General features: G+C 34.7%; 1 protein-coding gene and 1 long non-coding RNA gene across 5 annotated transcripts in view; one reads left to right on the top strand and one right to left on the bottom strand.

Annotated features, from left to right (window-relative positions):
* Positions 1 to 20,645, bottom strand: part of LOC124244495 (uncharacterized) — a 173,707-nt gene that overhangs the window by 17,891 nt on the left and 135,171 nt on the right. For 2 of the 4 annotated variants that reach the window (XR_006890027.1, XR_006890029.1), the window contains exon 3: positions 9,063 to 9,110. The exons of the other annotated variants lie outside the window; for them this stretch is intronic. This is a non-coding gene — a long non-coding RNA (uncharacterized LOC124244495). The remainder of the gene's footprint in view (positions 1 to 9,062; positions 9,111 to 20,645) is intronic. 4 annotated transcript variants of the gene reach the window in all.
* The window catches only part of CDH7 (cadherin 7), a 122,087-nt gene that overhangs the window by 62,190 nt on the left and 39,252 nt on the right, over positions 1 to 20,645 (top strand). The window contains exons 5-6 of the mRNA XM_046671086.1: positions 5,968 to 6,135; positions 8,572 to 8,759. Coding sequence (XP_046527042.1) covers positions 5,968 to 6,135; positions 8,572 to 8,759 — 356 coding nt within the window. The remainder of the gene's footprint in view (positions 1 to 5,967; positions 6,136 to 8,571; positions 8,760 to 20,645) is intronic.

Below are 20,645 nucleotides of genomic sequence, written 5' to 3'. Positions count from 1 at the left end.
ATTTGATAGCACCTGTGATCCTAAATGAATATTTTAATGCCACTTATCCTCTTTCCCATATTTTAGAAATTGACGATAATAGTTCATTCTTAAATCATTGTGAGGGATAAATATTTTAAATGTCTTTTGAGAATGACAGTTGTATTGTGCATCAATAGGAAGGTAAATTCAATCCCAGCTCATCATTCCTTAGAATTTTCGTAGAGACCACATTGCGTATTTTATACCAATGTAGTGGTACAGTTTGGAAGCCACCTGGAAAGTCTAATAATAAAGTAGAACTAGTTCTGATTAAGCAAGTATTGAAGGAGAAGTAAGTGAAAGTATTTGATTTATGATATGAATCGTGTGAATGTAGAAGTTGCGCTCGTGGTTGATTTAATGATAGATCTGAGAAACCTACATTCAAACACCCACCCGTTCCCTTATATATCTGCTCTCTCCAGCCTAGAAAGACATTGACAAGTTTCTGACAATTTCCTCACAAATTACACACTCCTGCATTATATAATCTGTCCCAAAATAGCATGTGCTAATCCCAAGGGTTAAATATTTTGCTGCTATTAATGCCTGGCTTGTGATTTTAGCTGTGTTGTAAGATAATAGGTTTTCCATAAGCCCTGAGGCCTCACCGATTGATCAGCTGGACAATAGTCTCTGTCATGCAATCACATTATTAGTACTTCAGATTTAATTATACTTTCAGAATCTCAAGGATTGTGTATTACAGGAGATGAAGAAAGTTTAGTTTAATTTTGTTTTGTTCAAACTAATCATTGGATCTTCTGTTTCTATAGTCATTTGTGCAGAGATGTTCCGGCAGTTTTTGTCCTCTCTACTAATTCATAACATGGAGAATGCATTTTCCAAAAAAAAAAAAAAACCCACTGTATTTTTCTGAGAAAAATGTAAAATTTTCAGTCTTTGCGTGTATGAAGAGCTATAAATCAAGTGTGAGTTAGTCTCCTTCATTTTGTGTCAGTCGGATTCTTATTTATGTGAGAAATAACATTATTTTCCACATCTCCAAATCTGAGTTTTTGAGAAGAAAGTAAAACTTTTGAAAGGAAAAATGCTGAAAGTGTGTTAAATCAAAATTATGTAAAAATAGGCCCAGGAAATCACTGTTAGGCACATCTCTATAAGTTTGTTTAGCTTCTATTTTGTTTTTCATAAAAAAAGAATATAATTAATAACCATTACTATTTGTTAATCACATACCGTTAACCTAGCTTGGCTAAACCCTCTGAGCACATTTCCGTCTGTAGCACGACTTACAGGCCAAATGACAGAGGGTAACTATTTTCTACCATATTTTCTCCTCTCACAAAACAAGGAATGTGAGTAGCTGCAAAAACTAATGTTGTCAGTTTATTTCAACAAGCAAATAGAACGGCACTAGAAACAAGATAATACAGCATCAAAAGGACTGTGAAGATTCCCATCACCTGTCTTCACAATGTCCCCAAATTTACAGAGAGACTGAAGATTATTCTAATGTGTTCTTCTATTCTGTAACCTACAAACAAATAGATCCCATTGTGTTGTATTTCATATATGGCAGGAGCAGCTACATAATTTGCAGTTCAAAATGAAAATGCAGGCTTCTTGTTTTAAAATTAGTAAGATTTCAAGATGTCATCAGCAGAGCAAGGAACCAAGCATAGGGCTAGAATGACGGACAGGTGAGAAGGCCATGAAGCTGGCCCTGGAACATGGCTCGAGTGTTAAATATCACTTGTCATTTAGGAGTTCCCTCTTAAACATGGAGGAGTGACTACATGGTACCTGTGTTACACATTACATGCATGTTTGTTACATCATAATTTTATGTAAGTAATAGAGTCATAACAAGGCCCTCCTCCCAAATATGCCCTTCACACATTCTATTCTGTGGCATGGCTCACGGTATGGAGGACCCTCACTCCTGTTAGGACTTGCTGAGGATGTTCCCTCACAGGTTACAAAATTCCCTTCTTCGGGGACTCTTCATTTGATACAAGCTCTGGAATCATTTGATGTTCCAGAAGCTTCCATGTTTACTACTGTTGGCTGCTGTGCATCTTTCTTTCTTTCTCTTTTATTTTTTGGTGAGGAAGATTCACTCTGAGCTAACATCTGTTGCCAATCTTCCTCTTTTTTTTTTTTTCACTTGCATAAGATTAGCTTTGAGCTAACATCTGTGCCAGTCTTCCTCTATTTTGTATGTGGGTTACCGCCACAGCATGGCTATGGCTTGACGAGTGGTATAGGTCCATGCCTGGGATCCAAACCCACAAACCCAAGTCACTGAAGCAGAGTGTGCCAGACTTAACCACTAGGCAATGGGGCCGGCCCCTCTTCTCCGTCTTTTAATGGTTCTATTATATACTTCACTTACAGGTAGATAAATCAAATAATACAAGGCTTAGACAGAAAATTTAGGAAGAAATACAAACTTATTAGGAAGAGATTCATCCTGTACAGCCAGTGTATATCAAACTCACACAGCCTGAATACCCTAGCCCTGTGTTACCTGCATCATGCCTAGACTCCTGAGACTGTCACAAAGCTTGAGTTTGCAGAATGTGTAGGTTCCAGTGATTGTTTGGTTCCATGAGCTGGAGTAGATTTCAGAAATGGCTCTTATCTGTTACATGTAGTACACATATGAAGCCTTAAGAAGATTCCATGGTAACAGAATATGCTTTTTTTAAAAAATAAAAATTACCAGTGGCTGATAGGACGTTAGAGAATCATCTGAAAATTTATTCCCTGACTGAAAACCAGACAGTTGTGGAACAATGACAGTGATAAATTTATGTTTCAGATGCACAATACTTTTCATGAACATAGATTATAAATAAATGAAAAGTTCTGGTTTACTGGGTCAGATGATACATCTATAGAAAAATTATTATTCAGAAAGCCTAAAATCTTAGCCAGTTTTGCTTTTCTGAAGATATAAAGAGCTACTGGATATATTCTTCTCATCATAAGTGGCTTAAAGTTATTAATTATTGAAATTAAATATTTTTATCTTCCATGAAAATCTCACAAAACTGTAGGGATCTGACTAGACAAGACTGACCTTTACCACTTCAGTGGCATAATGTTAATCTGCTGTGCGCGTCTATATAATATATAGCAAGATGCAAATCAGATCCAATGCATGAGAATCATTTTCCAAATGTGGACAGCTTATACTTAAAAGGAAAAAGCTAGCAAATGTCATAGAACTAGAAATCTATTACTTTTTGAATATCCTTATTTAAATTCAATTCCCTCCCAATTCTTCCATTCTTGTCAAAAATATGTTTAATATTTGAGGTATTTGGAAATTACCTTTGCCACCTGCATTACTTTGCAAACTTTGTGATGATTTTTGCCTTGGAAAAGTATTATTTATAGGGTCACTTGTAAAGAGACAATTAGAGGTGTGAAAAATAAGTGAGTAACTTTGACTACCAGACTTCTCTCCTAATAGTTCTGTATTTCCTTTCAAAAATAATGCCACTAGCAAAACCAGGAAATGATGAGGTTGCGGTGTTTTCTTTGCTGATTTGTTGAGATGTTATGGACCTCTCTCCATCATAATAAATGTGCAAGAATAAAACCTCACTTACACATACTGATATTGGAAGGAGAAAATGACTCTAAATTAAAAATTAAAACTGAATTGAGTAGGAAATTTTTCTAAAAACTCATTAATATTTTGTCATCTAGATATGAAACATGCTTATTGGTCAAATATTCAAGATAGTCAATGCTCAATGTTTTTTAAAAAAAGCATTACAAATAAATACAGAATTATTAAAAAAAAAAAAAAGAAAGAAAAAGAGAAAGGTGGAGATATGTAAGTCCGAGCACTCTTAGAAAAGGATTATTTATGCTTGGTAACAGTGATTGTTACTGAGGTCAGTGCTCATTGCATTATTTTTAGAGTTAACAGAAATATTGAAAAACAAACATGAAATATTCCTAGAAGAATTGTGGATCTAAGAAGAATATGTATCAGACAATTATCAACTGAACCAAATGGGTGTATGACTGTGTTTCTTTTGATTTTAACTGTGATATTTCAAATATTAACAATAAGCAGGGTGTAGATAGCCAAAAAAATTCAGTGAAGGAATTATTTAACGTGCCCCTCTATTGCTGTGATTGTAGCAATGTCCAACACAGTTAATGTATTAGAGTAAGTGATTGTTAACAACAACAACAAAAAAAACCCACAAAAAACTGGCCTACTCAAAGAAGTATAAGTGCTTAAAGCATTGATGTATTGTTGGTGGTATGCGTGTGTGTGTATTTGTATTTGATAGTTAGTGCTCAGACCTAAACAAAAATATGGTTACTTAAGATAGTATGAGTGTTATTTAATTTGGAACCTTGGGAACCAATAATACATTATTTAAATTATTCTCCAACTATTGAAAAGCTTTTCTCATCTCTTCCCCACCCATACACTAGTTAACAGACTGTAGAATATTGTAAAGTATAGAGCTGGCCTAGTACCATATAACCTAAGCTTATAACTTATGGTTAGGACTGAAATATAACACACACAGACAATTGTTACATGTGTCTATTGAAGAATCAGCCTTTAAACAATTTAAATTGGCAGGTTTAAACAAAATTATAAGTTTGGAGGATATGGAAACATTTTCCTGTTGAACATGAGGAAAAAAGAATGTTTATCCCAATTTGTGTCCAATTATTTTCTTCTCAAAGAACCATCCTGTTATCCAACACCCCAGTTTTGCCTCTGAGAAGTCCGTGATAGCAGAGGACCTCTTCCTCAGGTCCGAGTCCATGAGGATTTAAATTCTGACTTCCCCCTAAAAGTTAGAATCTGATTAATAAAATAGATTAGACATTTTTCAAACTAAGTCAATAAGCAAAGGGTCCTGGGTGGATCAGTAAGACATTGTGTGGAAAAGATAAAAGTGCAAGAAAGATTAAGAAGGATTCTAGACTCCTTATATATAATTAGTAAAGATGGCCTCATATTGCTAGTTTCAAGGTCTATATAGATCAATATTAAATAAATACATTTTCATTTGATATTATCTATATGTACATATACTAAGTATACTAAGTATATGTGTCGTTTTATACATTTACATATAAGATAAACTAAATTCCATCTTGTAATTAGATATTGTTGCCTAATATACTTACATAATAATTAAATTAAATTTTTATTAATATAAAACAACTAATTCACTACAATAATGATTATTGAGTAGTTTCCCCATCAAGCAACATGAAATTCTGAAATCCATTTCTCATACATCTGAAGTCTTAAAGGCCATCAGTATTAAAGGCAATTGATCAGAAACAAACAACAAAACACAGCATATTTTTAGTGTTGTTGATTTCCATTAACACAATCATTCTCATCTTTAGTCCTTTTTCTCAGACTTTTAGATCCAGTGACATAGCCACGGTTTGAAATGGTGTTTTGCTTATTAAACATAAATCACTCTCTTTTCTTCGTAGAGTATTTCTGTTATTTTGCTGGAAAAGAGGTAGTAGAGACCATTAGTAGGGACCATAGTTGAAAGGTTTATGGTGATTTCATGTCACCCGGAATTAAGTTGTTGAAGAGGGAGAAAGAGAAGATAAAGATGGGTTCATTGTCATATATTTGTACAGATGACTGCCTATTATTCTAGATAAGAAGTACGTTTTATTTATTTATAAGTTGGTATTTCATGAACAATATTTCCATGAAACCTAAAGATAATCTTCTCTATCCAATATTGAGAAACTTTGTTCTTTCACATTATAGCATGTTCTGTGTTTCATAATATTGTATAACTGTTGTATTTCCTTGGCCTTTAATGTTCATTAAAATTATTAAAAATAAATAAAACAACAAAAGGCAACAACTCAAGAGCGACTTGTGCCAATGTCAGTGTTCTTCATTAGTATAAATGCAGTGATTCATGATGCGTTTTACTGGGATTTGAAATTTTACAGGAGTCATCAAGACCGCCCTCCCAAACATGGATAGAGAGGCTAAAGACCAGTATTTGCTTGTTATTCAGGCAAAGGATATGGTTGGTCAAAACGGAGGACTCTCAGGAACCACGTCAGTTACCGTGACCCTAACTGATGTCAACGATAACCCTCCTCGCTTTCCTCGAAGTAAGCTATTCTGTTCAGTGTTGCAAGGGCACTAACTTTTCTTGCCAATCTATAAAAATTTCCCTAAAAAGGAATTTTTCCAAATACTTCTCAAATGAATCTTACTACATTCTCCTACAATTTTGTTTTCTCAGTGGCATGATTTTAATTCAGAAATATGGAATAATAAGGGTATTGAAAACAAATAGAAGCAATCTTATCTTTTTATTACTTCTATCTTAAATATAATATGTTTTTTCCTTCATTCACATTTTGTTTACTAGACAATTATTGTTTTTTATGTATGAATCTTCTTATTCTGACTTTTTTTTATACATTTTGTTAGCTTTGTGGTTGTTGCCAATTAGTAATTGCTTTATTTGTAAAGTAAAATATTGCTTTATTTTTAAAAAATTTTTTAAATAATATTTTTAAAATATTTTTTACTTTTAAAGTAAAAATAGAAGAGTACAGAACTTCTTTATTTTTCATCCCACACTTTTTTTAACCAGTTCCGACACGGTGGACATGCCTTTGGCTGGTCTTCCACATCTTTCTTGTGCAAACACTCAGGTGTTTCAGAAGAAATCAATGCAAAGAACCAGAAAACCACATGCCCTCAATTTAGTCTCTTTGACCAAAGCAGCTTTTGTCTTAACAAAGAAAAAGGGAAAAAAGATTTCTTTAGGTAGAAATGTCTGGCTGTAAAAAAAGCATTTCCTCTCATTCTCTTTTGGTTGCTTTTTTTCTTTTTGATGTGTATGTGGTATTTATTTAGAATGCTCAAGAAAGTAAGGAAATTGTACAGACTACAATGTCTCTAAAATGCTTGTCTGATAGAAATGGGGAACTAAGCTCCTTGACAAACAGATCTTAGAAGCAAATGATATTGAACAAGGAAGCTTTCTCTGCAAATATGAATGTCACTGTTTTCTCCTTGAAATGTTGCTTCTTTAGAGGTTTATTTTTTATTTTACATATTTTATTATTTATATTGCTATTGTACAACAGTCATTTCAATACCTCCTGGCAAAATAAAGAAAAATTACCCTAAGTTTAGCACTTAATAAAATGAACCCATTCTTAATTGTGTTCATGTTGGCTCATAATGGAGGATGAGAGGTAGATTGTAGGATTAAAAAAAAACCACAAAACGTAATTATGTAATTATATTGGGCTCATGATAAAATTAACTATTTCTCTTTTCCTTATGCCTTTCTTTAAGAATTGATAATTAGAATTTTTGTGGTTTCAGTTGTCATGATTTGATAAAATAGAGCACTGTTTTCTAGCTTATTAGATAATCTCCTACTTATTAAATTGAGGGAAGCCAAGGATATGTCATTAGGTTTTTCATCTTTGCTGGAATTTTCTCTACCATTTAATTACTATTCTAACCTTGAAATTTTTAGATTTTACTAAGAACACTTCTGGATGTGTGAAAGGGGTCACTCAGAAATGATAAGTACATGTTGTAATCAATTTATCAAAAATCAGTAACTATTAACAAAATTTAGAAAATTGGGAACAGCAATACCTATCAGCCTAAAGTTATCCTTAAAAAGGATACATTTTCCTTTCTCTATGCTTTCTTTTCTTTTCATAAAAAAGTGAAAATGTGCCACATTTACCAACCAAAAGAAGATGGAATAGTGTGGAGGAAACAGAAAAAGTAGATGATTAGAGAAAAATGGTGAAGGAGCGTTGTGTTCTGAGGCTTTTCCTGGTTTCGAAGGGATGGTTCATATACTTCCTCTGCTTCTCGAACTTTTTTTTTTGAGTTGAGAGAGGGCGAAGAGGAGTTCTTACCAAGGAAAGTTTAAAAAGTTATTCTTCCTTTTTTGCTTTCTTTTCTCCTGTTCAAACAATATTGCCTCTGCTCTTATACCATTATGCCCCAGATCAGTCCTACATACAGCTCACAAAAATAATTCTTATCCTTGGTAAATGTACAAGCTAAAAGAAGACTAATATCGGCTTTCATAAACTTGCTTGTCCAGTTTTCTGAAACTTTCTTAGTAAAAGATGCTATTGAGTAAATTCCAACATTTAGCAATGAGAACTATTTAGGCTTGTATTTGTCCGTATGAAGCCTAAGCTATGCAATTTTTATTTTTTAACATTTATATTATTATTTACATTCAATGCTTGTATGTTAATTAAATTTATTTTAATTTTATTCTTCTTATTAAAAGTAGTGGTCTTTCACCACTAGAAATGCCAGAATGGCGATTCTTCTCTTGCCTTTCCTCTGGCCATCTGTTTCTGCTGTCACATATTGATTATTATCATGAAATTTCTTGAGGCTATATGAAACTTGTCATTCATCTCATATTGCCTTAGCATCTTCTTTATAAAAAATAAAAACAAATTAAGCGAAGATATGCAAAATAACCAAATAGTTACATTTTTATTGGTTAGCTTGGTTTTGTTCATTCCTTGTTTTGAATTTCACAGGGTCTTACCAATATAATGTCCCAGAATCATTGCCAGTGGCCTCAGTTGTGGCCAGAATTAAAGCTGCTGATGCAGACATAGGAGCTAATGCTGAAATGGAATATAAAATTGTGGATGGTGATGGATTAGGGATTTTCAAGATTTCTGTTGACAAAGATACACAAGAAGGAATCATTACTATACAAAAGGTAATATTTTCTTGTTTTTATTTTCTATGAGGGCAACATCACAGAGATTGCTGAGCAGCCATGTCTGCTTTGATGGAAGAATGTATTATTAGACAAACTGAATGTCCACATGAAACCATTGTTATTTTAATTTTAGGAAGAAAAGCTATGGATTTGTTTTTAGGTGTCAGAATCGTAGGGAATCTTGAATGACATTTGTAATCACACTCCATCAATTCTATTCTCTGAGTACACCCACAGCCCTTATCTACAGCTCTATAACAATAAGACACACTCACAAATGTACTGTTTTACGTGACCTACTTCGAGACTTGAATTTGCTTCTTCGTAGACTGTTCCAGTAAGGAAACCCTAAAATCAACCAAAGGCCTTTGTAAGCAAACTAGACAAGCACTCCACAGCCACGAAAATAATGTAAACAAACTTGGAAATATAAACCAAAATGTTGAAGAGTTGCTATGTTACCAATTATTCTGTTTTAAAATTTATACTAATTGAAGTGCTTGAAGAATTCATACAAACAGCAGAGCACGGAAAGTTGTGAAGCCTATCATAATCCCTTAAATATAAATGCAAAGGCAATAGAAAGTCATTATTATCCAAACTAAAGACTATTTGTCACAGTATATTTAAATTAGCTCCCAACACTGATTAGATATGGGGAAAATGAGCTCTTCCCTCTCTCTGCTGTATAGACATCATCTTTGACAAATGTTAAATTGAAATAAGTCAAAAGGAATTATTTCAGAATATAGCCTTATTTTCTCAAATATTTGAAACACTGAAAATTAAAATATATATGAAAATCCACACCCCCAAGATACTGGGATTTATGCTAGTCTGACAATCCAGGTGTATACCTCTGTAATTAACACTTTTCAATTAACACACAGCAGTAAAGAAAGTCATATTTTGGTTGTTATAGGAAAACATGTGTTTGATTTCAGACCAATGGATAAAATATTTCTGCAACTATTTCTAGTGGACAGATGCTGTTTTAGCTCAGCTGGTAACAATCTGTGTAAAAAAGTTTCAATAACTAGGATAGGCCAACTGTAAATGTTTTCTTGTCTAAAATAAAAGAAGCGTGGTAAGGTACAAATGCTCGAAGATTTCAGAGATTCATCTAAAATCAATCTGCTCATATTCAAGAATTTTGAAATACATGTTTAAATTATTTTTATTGAACATATACGTATAGTTATAAATTATAATGAGACAGAATAAATCATTGAAGAAATATATATACAAATATATATATTTGATATGAGATATTTGTATTTGTACTAGTTATTATTATAATTAAAATGTTACTAGATTCATAAAAATATTATTAAAAGGCCAAACCAAAATATTATTTGATTGACAGCGCATTATATTCTACTTTGAGTATAGTTGTGGATGAAACTTCTTGTCCAAATGCAAACACAAGGCCTAAAGATTCAGTGGGCTCAAATTTAGTGTATTGTTGAAGCTCTCTCAGGTATTAAAAAAGACACCATATCCTGTCTAATGAATTAAGATTCAAAAACATTCCAAATCCTTTAAATATTTGGATTAGTGGGTTTTTGTTTTTTCTTTTTTAAAGATTGGCAGCTGAGCTAACATCTGTTGCCAGTCTTTTTTTTTTCTTCTTCTTCTTCTTCTTCTCCCCAAAGATCCCCCAGTTCATAGTTATATATTTTAGTTGTGAGTGCCTCTGATTCTGCTATGTGGGATGCTGCCTCAGCATGGCCTGATGAGCAGTGCCGTGGATTTTTTATGTTTGATACTAGAAATTTCCTACCCATTCACAACCACCTGAGTGATGTTTTGCACCTATTCAATAATTGGTAAAGATTTACGAACTGGTCATTATATAACACGTTAGCTAAGTGTTTTTAGTAATTTCTTATACTAAATATGAGATCAAAATTGTGTTAGTTTTAGTTTAAATTCTTGGCAATTGAAATAAATTTTATTTTCTCCAGTGGCCTTTAATGTATGAATACTGTCTAATTTTTGTTGTTTTTTCTCCTTTGTTTTCTTACATAATGTCAATGACAGTTTTGGAATAATTAAGCACTCTCAGTATATAGGAGAACCTTGAGAAACAATGATGGTGGACAATTTCACAATTTTACTGCTGTGGCATTAATAGCCAGTAAAAAATTTAATGAAGCAAATCTTTTTGAACTACTGTAAAATGTAGAACTGAGTCTACCATCTAGGTATCAAGGGTCAAAAGTCACATTCAGGTTAAATACAGGACTTCTTAAGAAATCCCTTCAAAGCCCAAGTGTTGAATGCAAACTTGATTTTATATATCATTTTGAGTGTAGTCAAACACTCTGTTTATATGAACAATCATTTAGACTAAGAAATGAGTAATGGTTTATTACTTCTAAGATGGTTAAGTTTGCTCTAACTTGGCTAATGTGGAAGATTGATCTGATGTTTAAGTTTTATCTTCATGTGGAGGATCTCTTTACCATATTGGGGCAGAACCATTACATTCAGAAAGCAAAATAGTCTATAGTGATAGATAACATGAGCTTAAGCAGTGTAGTTCTGCAAAATTTTAATAATTATTAACTCATTATCATAGAATGCGTGTCTATTAAGACAGATGTCTGAAACTTTGCTATTTGAAAAAGGTAATATTTAGACAGACCTATGGAGTTTATAACGTATAGATAATATCTATGTAGAAATCATTGTAAATAAAATTTCACAGTTTTCTTCATGCTAAAAGTCTTTAGTGTAAGCAAACATTGCTTCATACTTTCCTCTTACCCTCCTTGTCCACACAGTTCTGGGTAGATAATAGACATTGGGGTAATTACCTGGTATACATCAGCCTAATTTTTATTTCCGAAGCTCCCTCCACCCACAAACTCATTTTTAAAAATTATAGTTCTGCATTGCCTACTGAGATATTCCAGCACCTAACCAATCCAACTCAGAGTTCTTACCAATATTGAAATAAACAAACATAAATAAGTGGTCCTATCAGAGTTGATTAAAACTAGTGGAAATGAAATATTTACTTTTCTCTGTAGTTCAAGCTTAGTGATTGCTGAATTCTTTTCACGTGAAAAAATTGTTTATGGTATTACAGATTAATTTAGGTTTTAGATGAAAAACTACTATTAATCCATAATTTTCTCACGTTCAAGCAATTAGTATTTTATTCAAAAATGTAATACACATTTTATGTGCAGTGACTCTGCCTAGTACTGTACGAAGGTCTTCTATTAATCCAGGGCTTGTCATGTTTAAAAAGCTCAAATAAGGCTCATATTCCAACTCCTGAAATGGACATCAGAGAACTATTGGACGCCAGAATTATTTAGACTTGTATTTGCCAGATCCATATCCCACCATTCCTCAGTTCCATTCCAAGATCTACAGTAGACACTAAGCTACTTTTAATGTCTGCAAGCAACATAAACTTTCTTCTAGCTCTTCAAACATTCTCTCCTCCTGTGGGACTCTCCCGTGCTTGCTCCCATGCCCACTTACTCTAACTCTTCTTTCAAGTCTGGAAAATCACTCCTATTCTTTCTTCTTTAATGCAAATAGGTAAACAGAGGAAGTGAAATTGTCTGTGTTTTTCTTGTTCAAGGAAGGGGGTGTGTGCACACGCGTGTGGGTTTCCCTTCAGTGTTGGGAGTTCTACTAAAAATGTAATGAAGTTGTCTCGGTTCCACAAATACCATAGGTTTTCCATAGGCTTAGCTGTGGCCACAAAGATTTGGATAAATATCCAAGTCTCTATAGAAGTGTCCAAGAGAGCTCAGGCCCCATCTGCCAGCCAACTGCTCAGTCCCACCTAGTCTCTCAAAGGTTTGATCATGGCCTGAGGAAGAAGTTGAATTGTGGATGGATAATACTGTTTCCCAGGTAGAGAGGGAAAGGGAGACTTTCTCACAGAGGTAACCACCTGTGCAAAGATTCACCATAAGAAAGCATGTTAGGTTCAGAGAACTAGAACTAAGTCAATTAATGTGGAAGGGGATGTTGGCAACAGATGAGGCAACGTAAGTGAAGGGGCTCCTCCATGCCTTTCTGCTTCCTTGCAAGGCCGCTGTTAGTAAATAGGAACATACATGTACAAAGATTTGCAAATAAAAATGGATTACAAATAATAAATTCTAAAAGATATTTAAGGGACAGCTATAATAAAATATACTGTAGAATAGAAAATTGTATTTTCTAATTTCTCTTGAAGCCTTATTGTTGCAACTGTCTGTGATAATTCTAATTCATTTCAAGCATTTTACTTCTTGTCAAAGGACTGTATTATAATGAGTATTGTAGGAGAGGAAGAACTATTCCTCTAGCCTCTAGGTCCTTCTGGCTGGGCTAAGAATTAAACTGACATGAGACAGATTAACAGGAGAAAATCAAACATGCTTAAGAACATGTCTACATGGGAGAAACTCAGGAAAACTGAGTAACTCACCACGATGGCTGAAGCCGCCACCTTAAATACCTAAACTCGGCTAAAGACAAAGGAGGATGTTGGGCGTAGTAGTTTGGGACTTCAAAGGAGTGGAGGCGTGGAGATGGAAAAGCAAATGTTTGGTGAACAAATGTGTGCCATACATTGCAGAGACGATGGGATGTGGGGAGGACTTTGATTCAGTGGGCCTGGCTAGGTTCCTTCCTGTCTACCACGCCGAGTTCATGTTCTACTATGGTTACCCATGGTATCAGCTCCTTCCTGGACTAGCCCTTCTATCTTAAATTTTTTAGGCAGTTGGGGGAAAGTCAAAGTTTCTTTATGAGTCTTTTGTTCTTAAAAATAATGAAGCCAAAGAGACACATTTTTTGGGTGGCAAATTTTGATCCCCCACAGTATCAATATTTATTTAAAATGTTGTCACTTTCCTGTTCGTAGTTCAAATAGCACAGTTTTGTTGTTGTTGTTGTTGTTAGTAAGTTAAAAGCCTTAAAGTCATTTGTAGTTTCTCTTCTTGCCTCTTATTGAGATATAATAGCTCTTGGCTGCATTTTTTCTATTCTCTTTGGTATTATCCTAGGGTTGGTTATCATTGCTTCACTCTGAAACTATTTTAATAGCTCTCGAGCTCATGATCTGCTTATAGCTTCTCAATTCTTAAATCCGTCCTTTTTTTAAATTGCCATTCAAAACTCAACCAGATTTTGTTTTTATTATTCCAACTAGTTTGAAAAGGCTCTACCTTATACTAAGGGAATAAGACAGAGTGATACAACAAATTGAAAGGAAGCCATAAAATAATCATTACTGAAGCTATATACTTAGAAATTCTAAAGGAATTCATTGAAGAATTATTAGAATTAATGAGAGCTTTCAATAATGAGAGCTGCAAAAGTAAGTTAAAAATCAGTAGTGTCACTATAGCTCATGAGAACGGTTGTATAAGCTTCTGGCCTTCAATCCAGCCATATGACTTCAACCCACTAGGCATCATGTATGGAATATCCATCCCTCTTCTCCATATGCCCAAATCCGCCATCTAAAACATTGTATTCTGCTGACCTTACAAAGGCAGTATTCACCCCCAAATCCAAGTGCTTTTCCATCAAAAGCAAACAGTATCTCAGTTCTCTATTTCAGAAGAGTGTCTTTGCTTACATTTTTTAAACCAAAGTCTCTTTGGAGTGGTTTTCTCATAATGAAAGAAGTCTATTAAGATTTTCTGATTCTCTGTTAGAACTAACAACTGCCTGTGGGCCTCAAGGACACAATTTTGATTTTCAGTTCTACTTATCAAGATTTTAATAAAATTGCAGTCTGTAGTCCATTCCAGTAAAACATTTCCAGAGATCCCTCACAGTGAGTGGAGTCTCCAAAAAAAAGGTATGTGGGGCCAGCCCTGTGGCCAAGTGGTTAAGTTCGCGCGCTCCACTTCCATGGCCCAGGGTTTCACAGGTTCGGATCCTGGGCACAGACATGGCACTGCTCATCAAGCTGTGCTGAGGCAGCGTCCTACATAGCACAACCAGAAGGAACCACTACTAGAATATACAACTATGTACTTGGGGGCTTTGGGGAAAAGAAGAAAAAAAAAAAAGATTGGCAACAGATATTAACTCAGGGCCAATCTAAAAAAGAAATGTATGACTCTCATAAATTCAGTATTCTTTCTATACTAGAGAAGAGTGGAATCATCTGTGAAATCCAGAGTGGGCTTCTGAATCTGAGTCACAAGAGCATTCTGACTGAAACCAAGAAATTCTGAAAGAAGACAAATGAAGCCTTCTTCCATTGCTTTCAGAATATTTTTAAATTTTCACTGAGATAAATAATAGAATATTCTGGGAAGCCCATAAAAAGGAACCATTTGTTGATAGGTTTTCTAGTCTCTCCTAAGTATAGGAAAACATTTATAACCAGGCCGTGCTAGGATATTAACAAGATTTTTGTTAAGACATAAATGTATTTGTTCTGATGATTCTGAATGTCTCTAAATGTTACTTTACATTTGGATAAGTGTTCTAATATCCATTTAGATAGTGTCATTTCTACTGGAATTTGGTTATTTTGTACCTGTGAACCGTGCTTGATAATCATCTGAACTTATTTTTTCTGTACTCTATAGTATAATAAAACTTTAGTGCACTGCTTTTTCATAAGCAATGTACCGTCATGGTTATAATGAGATTTATTCCAGTTTGAGCAAATTATTGTCATATTTTGAAACTTTTACATATGCTATACTTTGCATAGGGTAAACTTAGGAGCAGGGAGATAAGAGCAGACAAAGAATCTTTTTTAAAAAAAATGTATATTAATGAGGCTGGCTCCACGGCTGAGTGGTTAAGTTTATGCAGTCTGCTTTGGTGGCCCGGGGTTCACAAGTTCGGATCCTGGGCGCGGACCTACACATCACTCATCAAGACCCGCTATGGCAGCGTCCCACATAGAAGATCTAGAATGAATTACAACTACTATATACAACTATGTACTGGGGCTTTGGGGAGGAAATAAGAAGAAAATAAAAAGAGGAAGATTGGCAACAGATGTTAGCTCAGGACCAATCTCCTTCACCAAAAAGCATTAAAAAAAAAAGACATATATTAAAAAAAGAAGAATGAGTACAGAATTATAAAATATTACCTTCAGTCATGCTATTTTGCTCCACTGTCTTATGTAGAAAATGTTTTATCAATATGACCAAATATGCAGAATCCTCAAAGCTAAAGATTTGTGTAGGTGTTGGCATAGAATTATTTCTTTCATAATTTAATTATCGTTTCTATACATTAAGAATAAACCATGATCCTAGAATTTAGATATTAGAAAAAGATAAGAAAACTACAATGTTAAGCAGCTAATGCAAAGTGCAAGCTATTTCTCTGGCCATTTGTGATAACCTTTATAACTAATTATATACAGCTTTAAAATTCACAAAGTATAAACATAAACATTACCCCATGTGAGTGAAAACTGTATCTTTCTTTCCACCTAGAGTTCTTTCTGTTTGCATTTCCATATCATAATTTACTATGTAGGAACTTTAGTTTTATTTTTCCTTTGAGATATGGCAATCCTTCCTCTAATGTACTTCAGTTTTCAATATAAGATCTCAGTTGGGATTAACTATGGAATTTTGCTTCTAGAAAATATATTACCATAGAGTTACAGTACAGTAAAAAATGAGCACCTTCAAGATGCATTTCATGTGAAGGATAAGTACACATCCTGTCCCTGGCACGTGAATGACTTGTTTGGTGCCTCATCTTGTCACTCTGTCAAATAAGATATTGGAGCTTCTTCAGGCCAATTCTGCTGGGCTATCTTGATAATCTCCTTGTATTCATACCCTCAAAAAGGCTGAATGAAGTAAAAAACATCAAATAATAGAGCATTATTGTGGAGGTATATAGTGTGGCTAACCTCCATTAACTGTGGGGGAGGAAGAGTTAGAATCTGCAGTGTCCTTTCAACCTTGAACTCGGCCGCACAGATTTCTAAGCTCGGGGGTTTACTATCTCGCTGTTGAAGTACGTCCTTTGTCCACTACTTGCAATAATGAGGGGCTAATTCCCAGAGTCAAGTCTGTATTTCAGGATTTAATAAAATGCTGCTGATGTGTGGTGGAGGAAAATCAAACCAACAACATTTCCAATTTATTTTTCTTCTTCTCATTACATTTTTCTTTCAAAGATTATATTCATTTAATCCTGCTGCTGTGGATGCACATTTCTGAAAATGGAGCAAAGATACTTCTCTCATTTAACTGTGAAAAGGCATAAATTTTGGATTTAGTTTTAAAGGCTAGATATGATAAGATTAATAAAGTAACTCTAATTTACTGAACTTCTGAATTTCAGATTATATTTTCCAATTTATTTAACCCATTGTTACTGTGTATATGTAAGTAGATCCTAACATCATTTAATCATTATGCAGATGTGTGCATGTATACAAGCTGTTATCTGCTTATTAAGGTCTAAACTTACCCGTGTTTGAATAGACAAGATTAAGGAGAATTTAGAGTCTTAAAAAGAAGAAAAGAAATCAACACTCTTTGAAGAAAGTTGATACTAATGTAAATGTCAACGCATGATAGACTTGATCAAAGAGACTGAGACCCTGTTCACTTAGGAGTATTTTCTGTATTCTTTGATTTAAACAGTTGTCAGAGCAATGTTCTCAGAATACGTGTATGTCAAAGACATTTTCCAGTGAGTCCATCATGATATTTTTTTTGCTTAGTACAAGTCACAGATAATGTACAATTTTCCTTACTTCTGTCTTTTTCCATGTTGTGTTGTTTCCTAAATTAGTTTCATTGGGATTCCAAGAAAGAGATATTTAAAAAATAGATGAGAGGATTTAATGATTGTATAGGGAAAGTTGGAGAGAGAATTTAAGGACAAAGCTGATGTTTCTAGTATGAGTAATTAGATTAATAATGGTGCTGTTCCTTCAGAATGGGAGCGTGGAGATGATTGACATGATTTGGAATATGTTATGTTTGAGGTACCTGTAATATCTAGGAAAATAGATCTAGGAGATTATGAATAAGCATTTGTGGCTCAAGGGAGAGGTCTAGAGTACAAACTTAGATTTCAGAATCATAAGCAAACGCATGGCAATTAAAATTAAAGGGACAATTGAGGACATCCATACATCGTATATATAAAGTGAGGGAAAGAATGCTTTACTTAGTTACTTAGTGAGACTGAAAAATTTAAGTTAGCAGGATAGAGCAGCATTCAGAGAAGGCAAATTGTTTTATTCTTCTAGGTTAAGGTATTTCAGGAGAGTTTAAAAATAACTGATCAACAAAGCAAAAAACAAAAATTCATATTCAGATAAATAAAAGGGATTGCATTTATTATCAATAGAAGAGGGAATTGGTGGATCATGGAATCTATGTTAGATAGTAAAGATGAAACATAACCAATGAAGAAATGATTAGAAGCGTTAAGGGCCTGGAGTTCAAAGAAATTCCCATGTCTGGATCTGACCTGTCTCCCATTATTTCATTTGGTCATTTCAAGTCTATTTTGGTTCATTTTACCTGGATATGCTGCCATCACATGTCAAAAACTGAAGTCACCAACTCTTACTCTCTTTCCATGGTTATAGCAACTTTCCAGCTCTACTTGACAAATCACCCCAAAGCCTAGTGCATTAAAACAACATGATTTCCTTAGGTCCTGTGGGTCAGCATTAGGTGGGGGCTCAGCAGGGTGATTTTTCTGTTGGTCTTAGGTGGGCTCACAAATGTGTCAGTAGTCAGCTACTGGTCAGCTTGGTGGCTCTGCCTGTGTGGAGGTGGCTCTCTGTCTGCTGGGTGGAAATGTGCCTTTCATTATCCAGTAGCTAACCTGGGTTTGTTCCAAGAATGACAAGAACAGAAGCTGCATGGTCTCTTGAAGCTGTTATCCAGAATTGGCACAACCTCACTTCTGCCACATTATATTGATCAAAGTAAGACAGGCCAGCCCAGGTTCAAGCAATGAGGGGGAAAAATATATGAAAAGAGAGGAGCTATAAAATGTTATGCACTCCAGGAAAATAGAAAAAAGATTTTGAGCCCCAGCTCTGCTCCAGAGAAACTAAAAAACCTCAGGTTACACTTACATGAAGTGGCAAAAGTAAGACTGAATCTCAAGTCGGCTGATCTCCACTGTAGTCTTCTCTCCACTATCAGCATTATTCACAAACTGTATGCATCAAAATCAGTTAACATTTGCCAGTGTTTGATAAAGGTTCCCAGGAAAACATAAACTAAACCATCTGTGGGTCATAATCTGGATTCTGCTTTCCTGAGAATGTATGAGACCCTCCATGGAAGTCTCCGGGTACAATCAGTAGTACATGCTGGGAAATATAGACCTCAGCCAGTAAGGGAATCCATATGAACTGTAGTGGGAATCAGGTTTTAAATGTTGGGCAGGAGTATAGTCATTTGCAAAGCTTATTTTCTATAGTCTGCTTATAAAATCAAAACAGCCTACCTAAATTCACAGTAGGAGGTTGTGGTTCACAGAATAGTGACCCCCTCCAAAGATGTCAATACTCTAATTCCAGGAACCTGTGAATATTTTACCTTATAAAAGGAACTTGGCTGATGTGATTAAGTTAAGGGGCTTGAGATGGGGAGGTTATTCTGGATTGTCTCATTGAGCTCAGTGTAATCACAAGGGTCCTTATAAGAGGTATGCAGGAAGATTCAGAATCAGAAGAAAGAGATAGGGTAGCAGAACCCGAGGTTGAAGTGATGCGTTTAAAAGATGGAGGAAGGGGCTATGAGCCAACCATGCATGTGGGCTCTGGAAGCTGGAACAGTTCTCCCCTGCGGCGTCCAGAAGGAATGTAGCCCTGCTGATACCTAGATTTAGACTTCTGACCTCCAACGCTGTAAGAGAAAATAGATGTTTTCTAAGCCACTAAGTTCGTGGTAGTTTGTTTACTGCAGCCGTAAGAAATTAATACAGAAGTCAAAATGGAACGTTTCTGTGAGTGGAAAAGCTGATCCAGACAACAGAACATAAAAGAGAAGCCCAGGCATGCATTAGCTGCGTCTGGATCAGAGTCTAGGTAGGCTGATCTCGGCATTCTGTGCACAAGTCAAAGTAAGATATGATGGCAGTGGGCATTTTGGTGATAAGAGCCCTCAGTTTTTCTCTCTTGCATCTCACCACTCCAACATGGACTGCCTGTTTTTTACATCAGTTTTATAGGACTTATCCCACTTCTTCCTTTGTCATCACCTGGGATTAACTACTACTCTTTTTCTTTTAGGTTGTCTGATTCATACTTCCAGTTCATTCTGATTTTTTTCTTAGTCTATGGGAACAAAGACACTGGAGTCACACTGTCCTTGTGGTTGTGAGCAAGAAATGCAACCTCTCCTTGACTCGGTTTCCAGATTTGTCAAAAGGATCTGTTAAAAGCTATATTATGTGATAGGATGTTGTGAGAATCAATGAGTGTGAGCAGTTAATAAGTAAATATTGTAAAACTCGTAGAACAGTGGCCTGCACATGGTAAGGACTACATAAAGGTGCACTGTGAATGGAAAATATATTTAGCAGTTGATGGTGCTACCTCTTTGTGGGTAAATTCAACTAACAATCGGAAATGTACATGCATTTAGTTGATGGTCTTAGATTTTTTAAAAAAATTGTTATAAAATAGAGATATGCTATGATCCCTGCTTAAATTGCTTTTTTTTTTTTTTTTTTTTAATTCTCAGGGCTCGCTATATCTAGGTTAAAATGTTAATTTAAGTACTCATGGAAGTCAGAGGATACCTGTGAAGCTAGATAATGGAAATCATATTTCCTGATATTTATATCTTTATTTTATTCCTAATATCTTACCATAATTTAATATTTTAGGCTTAAACATTCCTGCAATTTTTCATAATATCTTTATCAGGGTCCCAATTTACC

Source organism: Equus quagga, chromosome 9, assembly GCF_021613505.1.
Source record: "Equus quagga isolate Etosha38 chromosome 9, UCLA_HA_Equagga_1.0, whole genome shotgun sequence".
NCBI classification, from domain to species: Eukaryota; Metazoa; Chordata; class Mammalia; order Perissodactyla; family Equidae; genus Equus; species Equus quagga.
The sequence above is the reverse complement of the archived record's forward strand: the minus strand, read 5'-3'. Positions and strand labels throughout refer to the sequence as shown.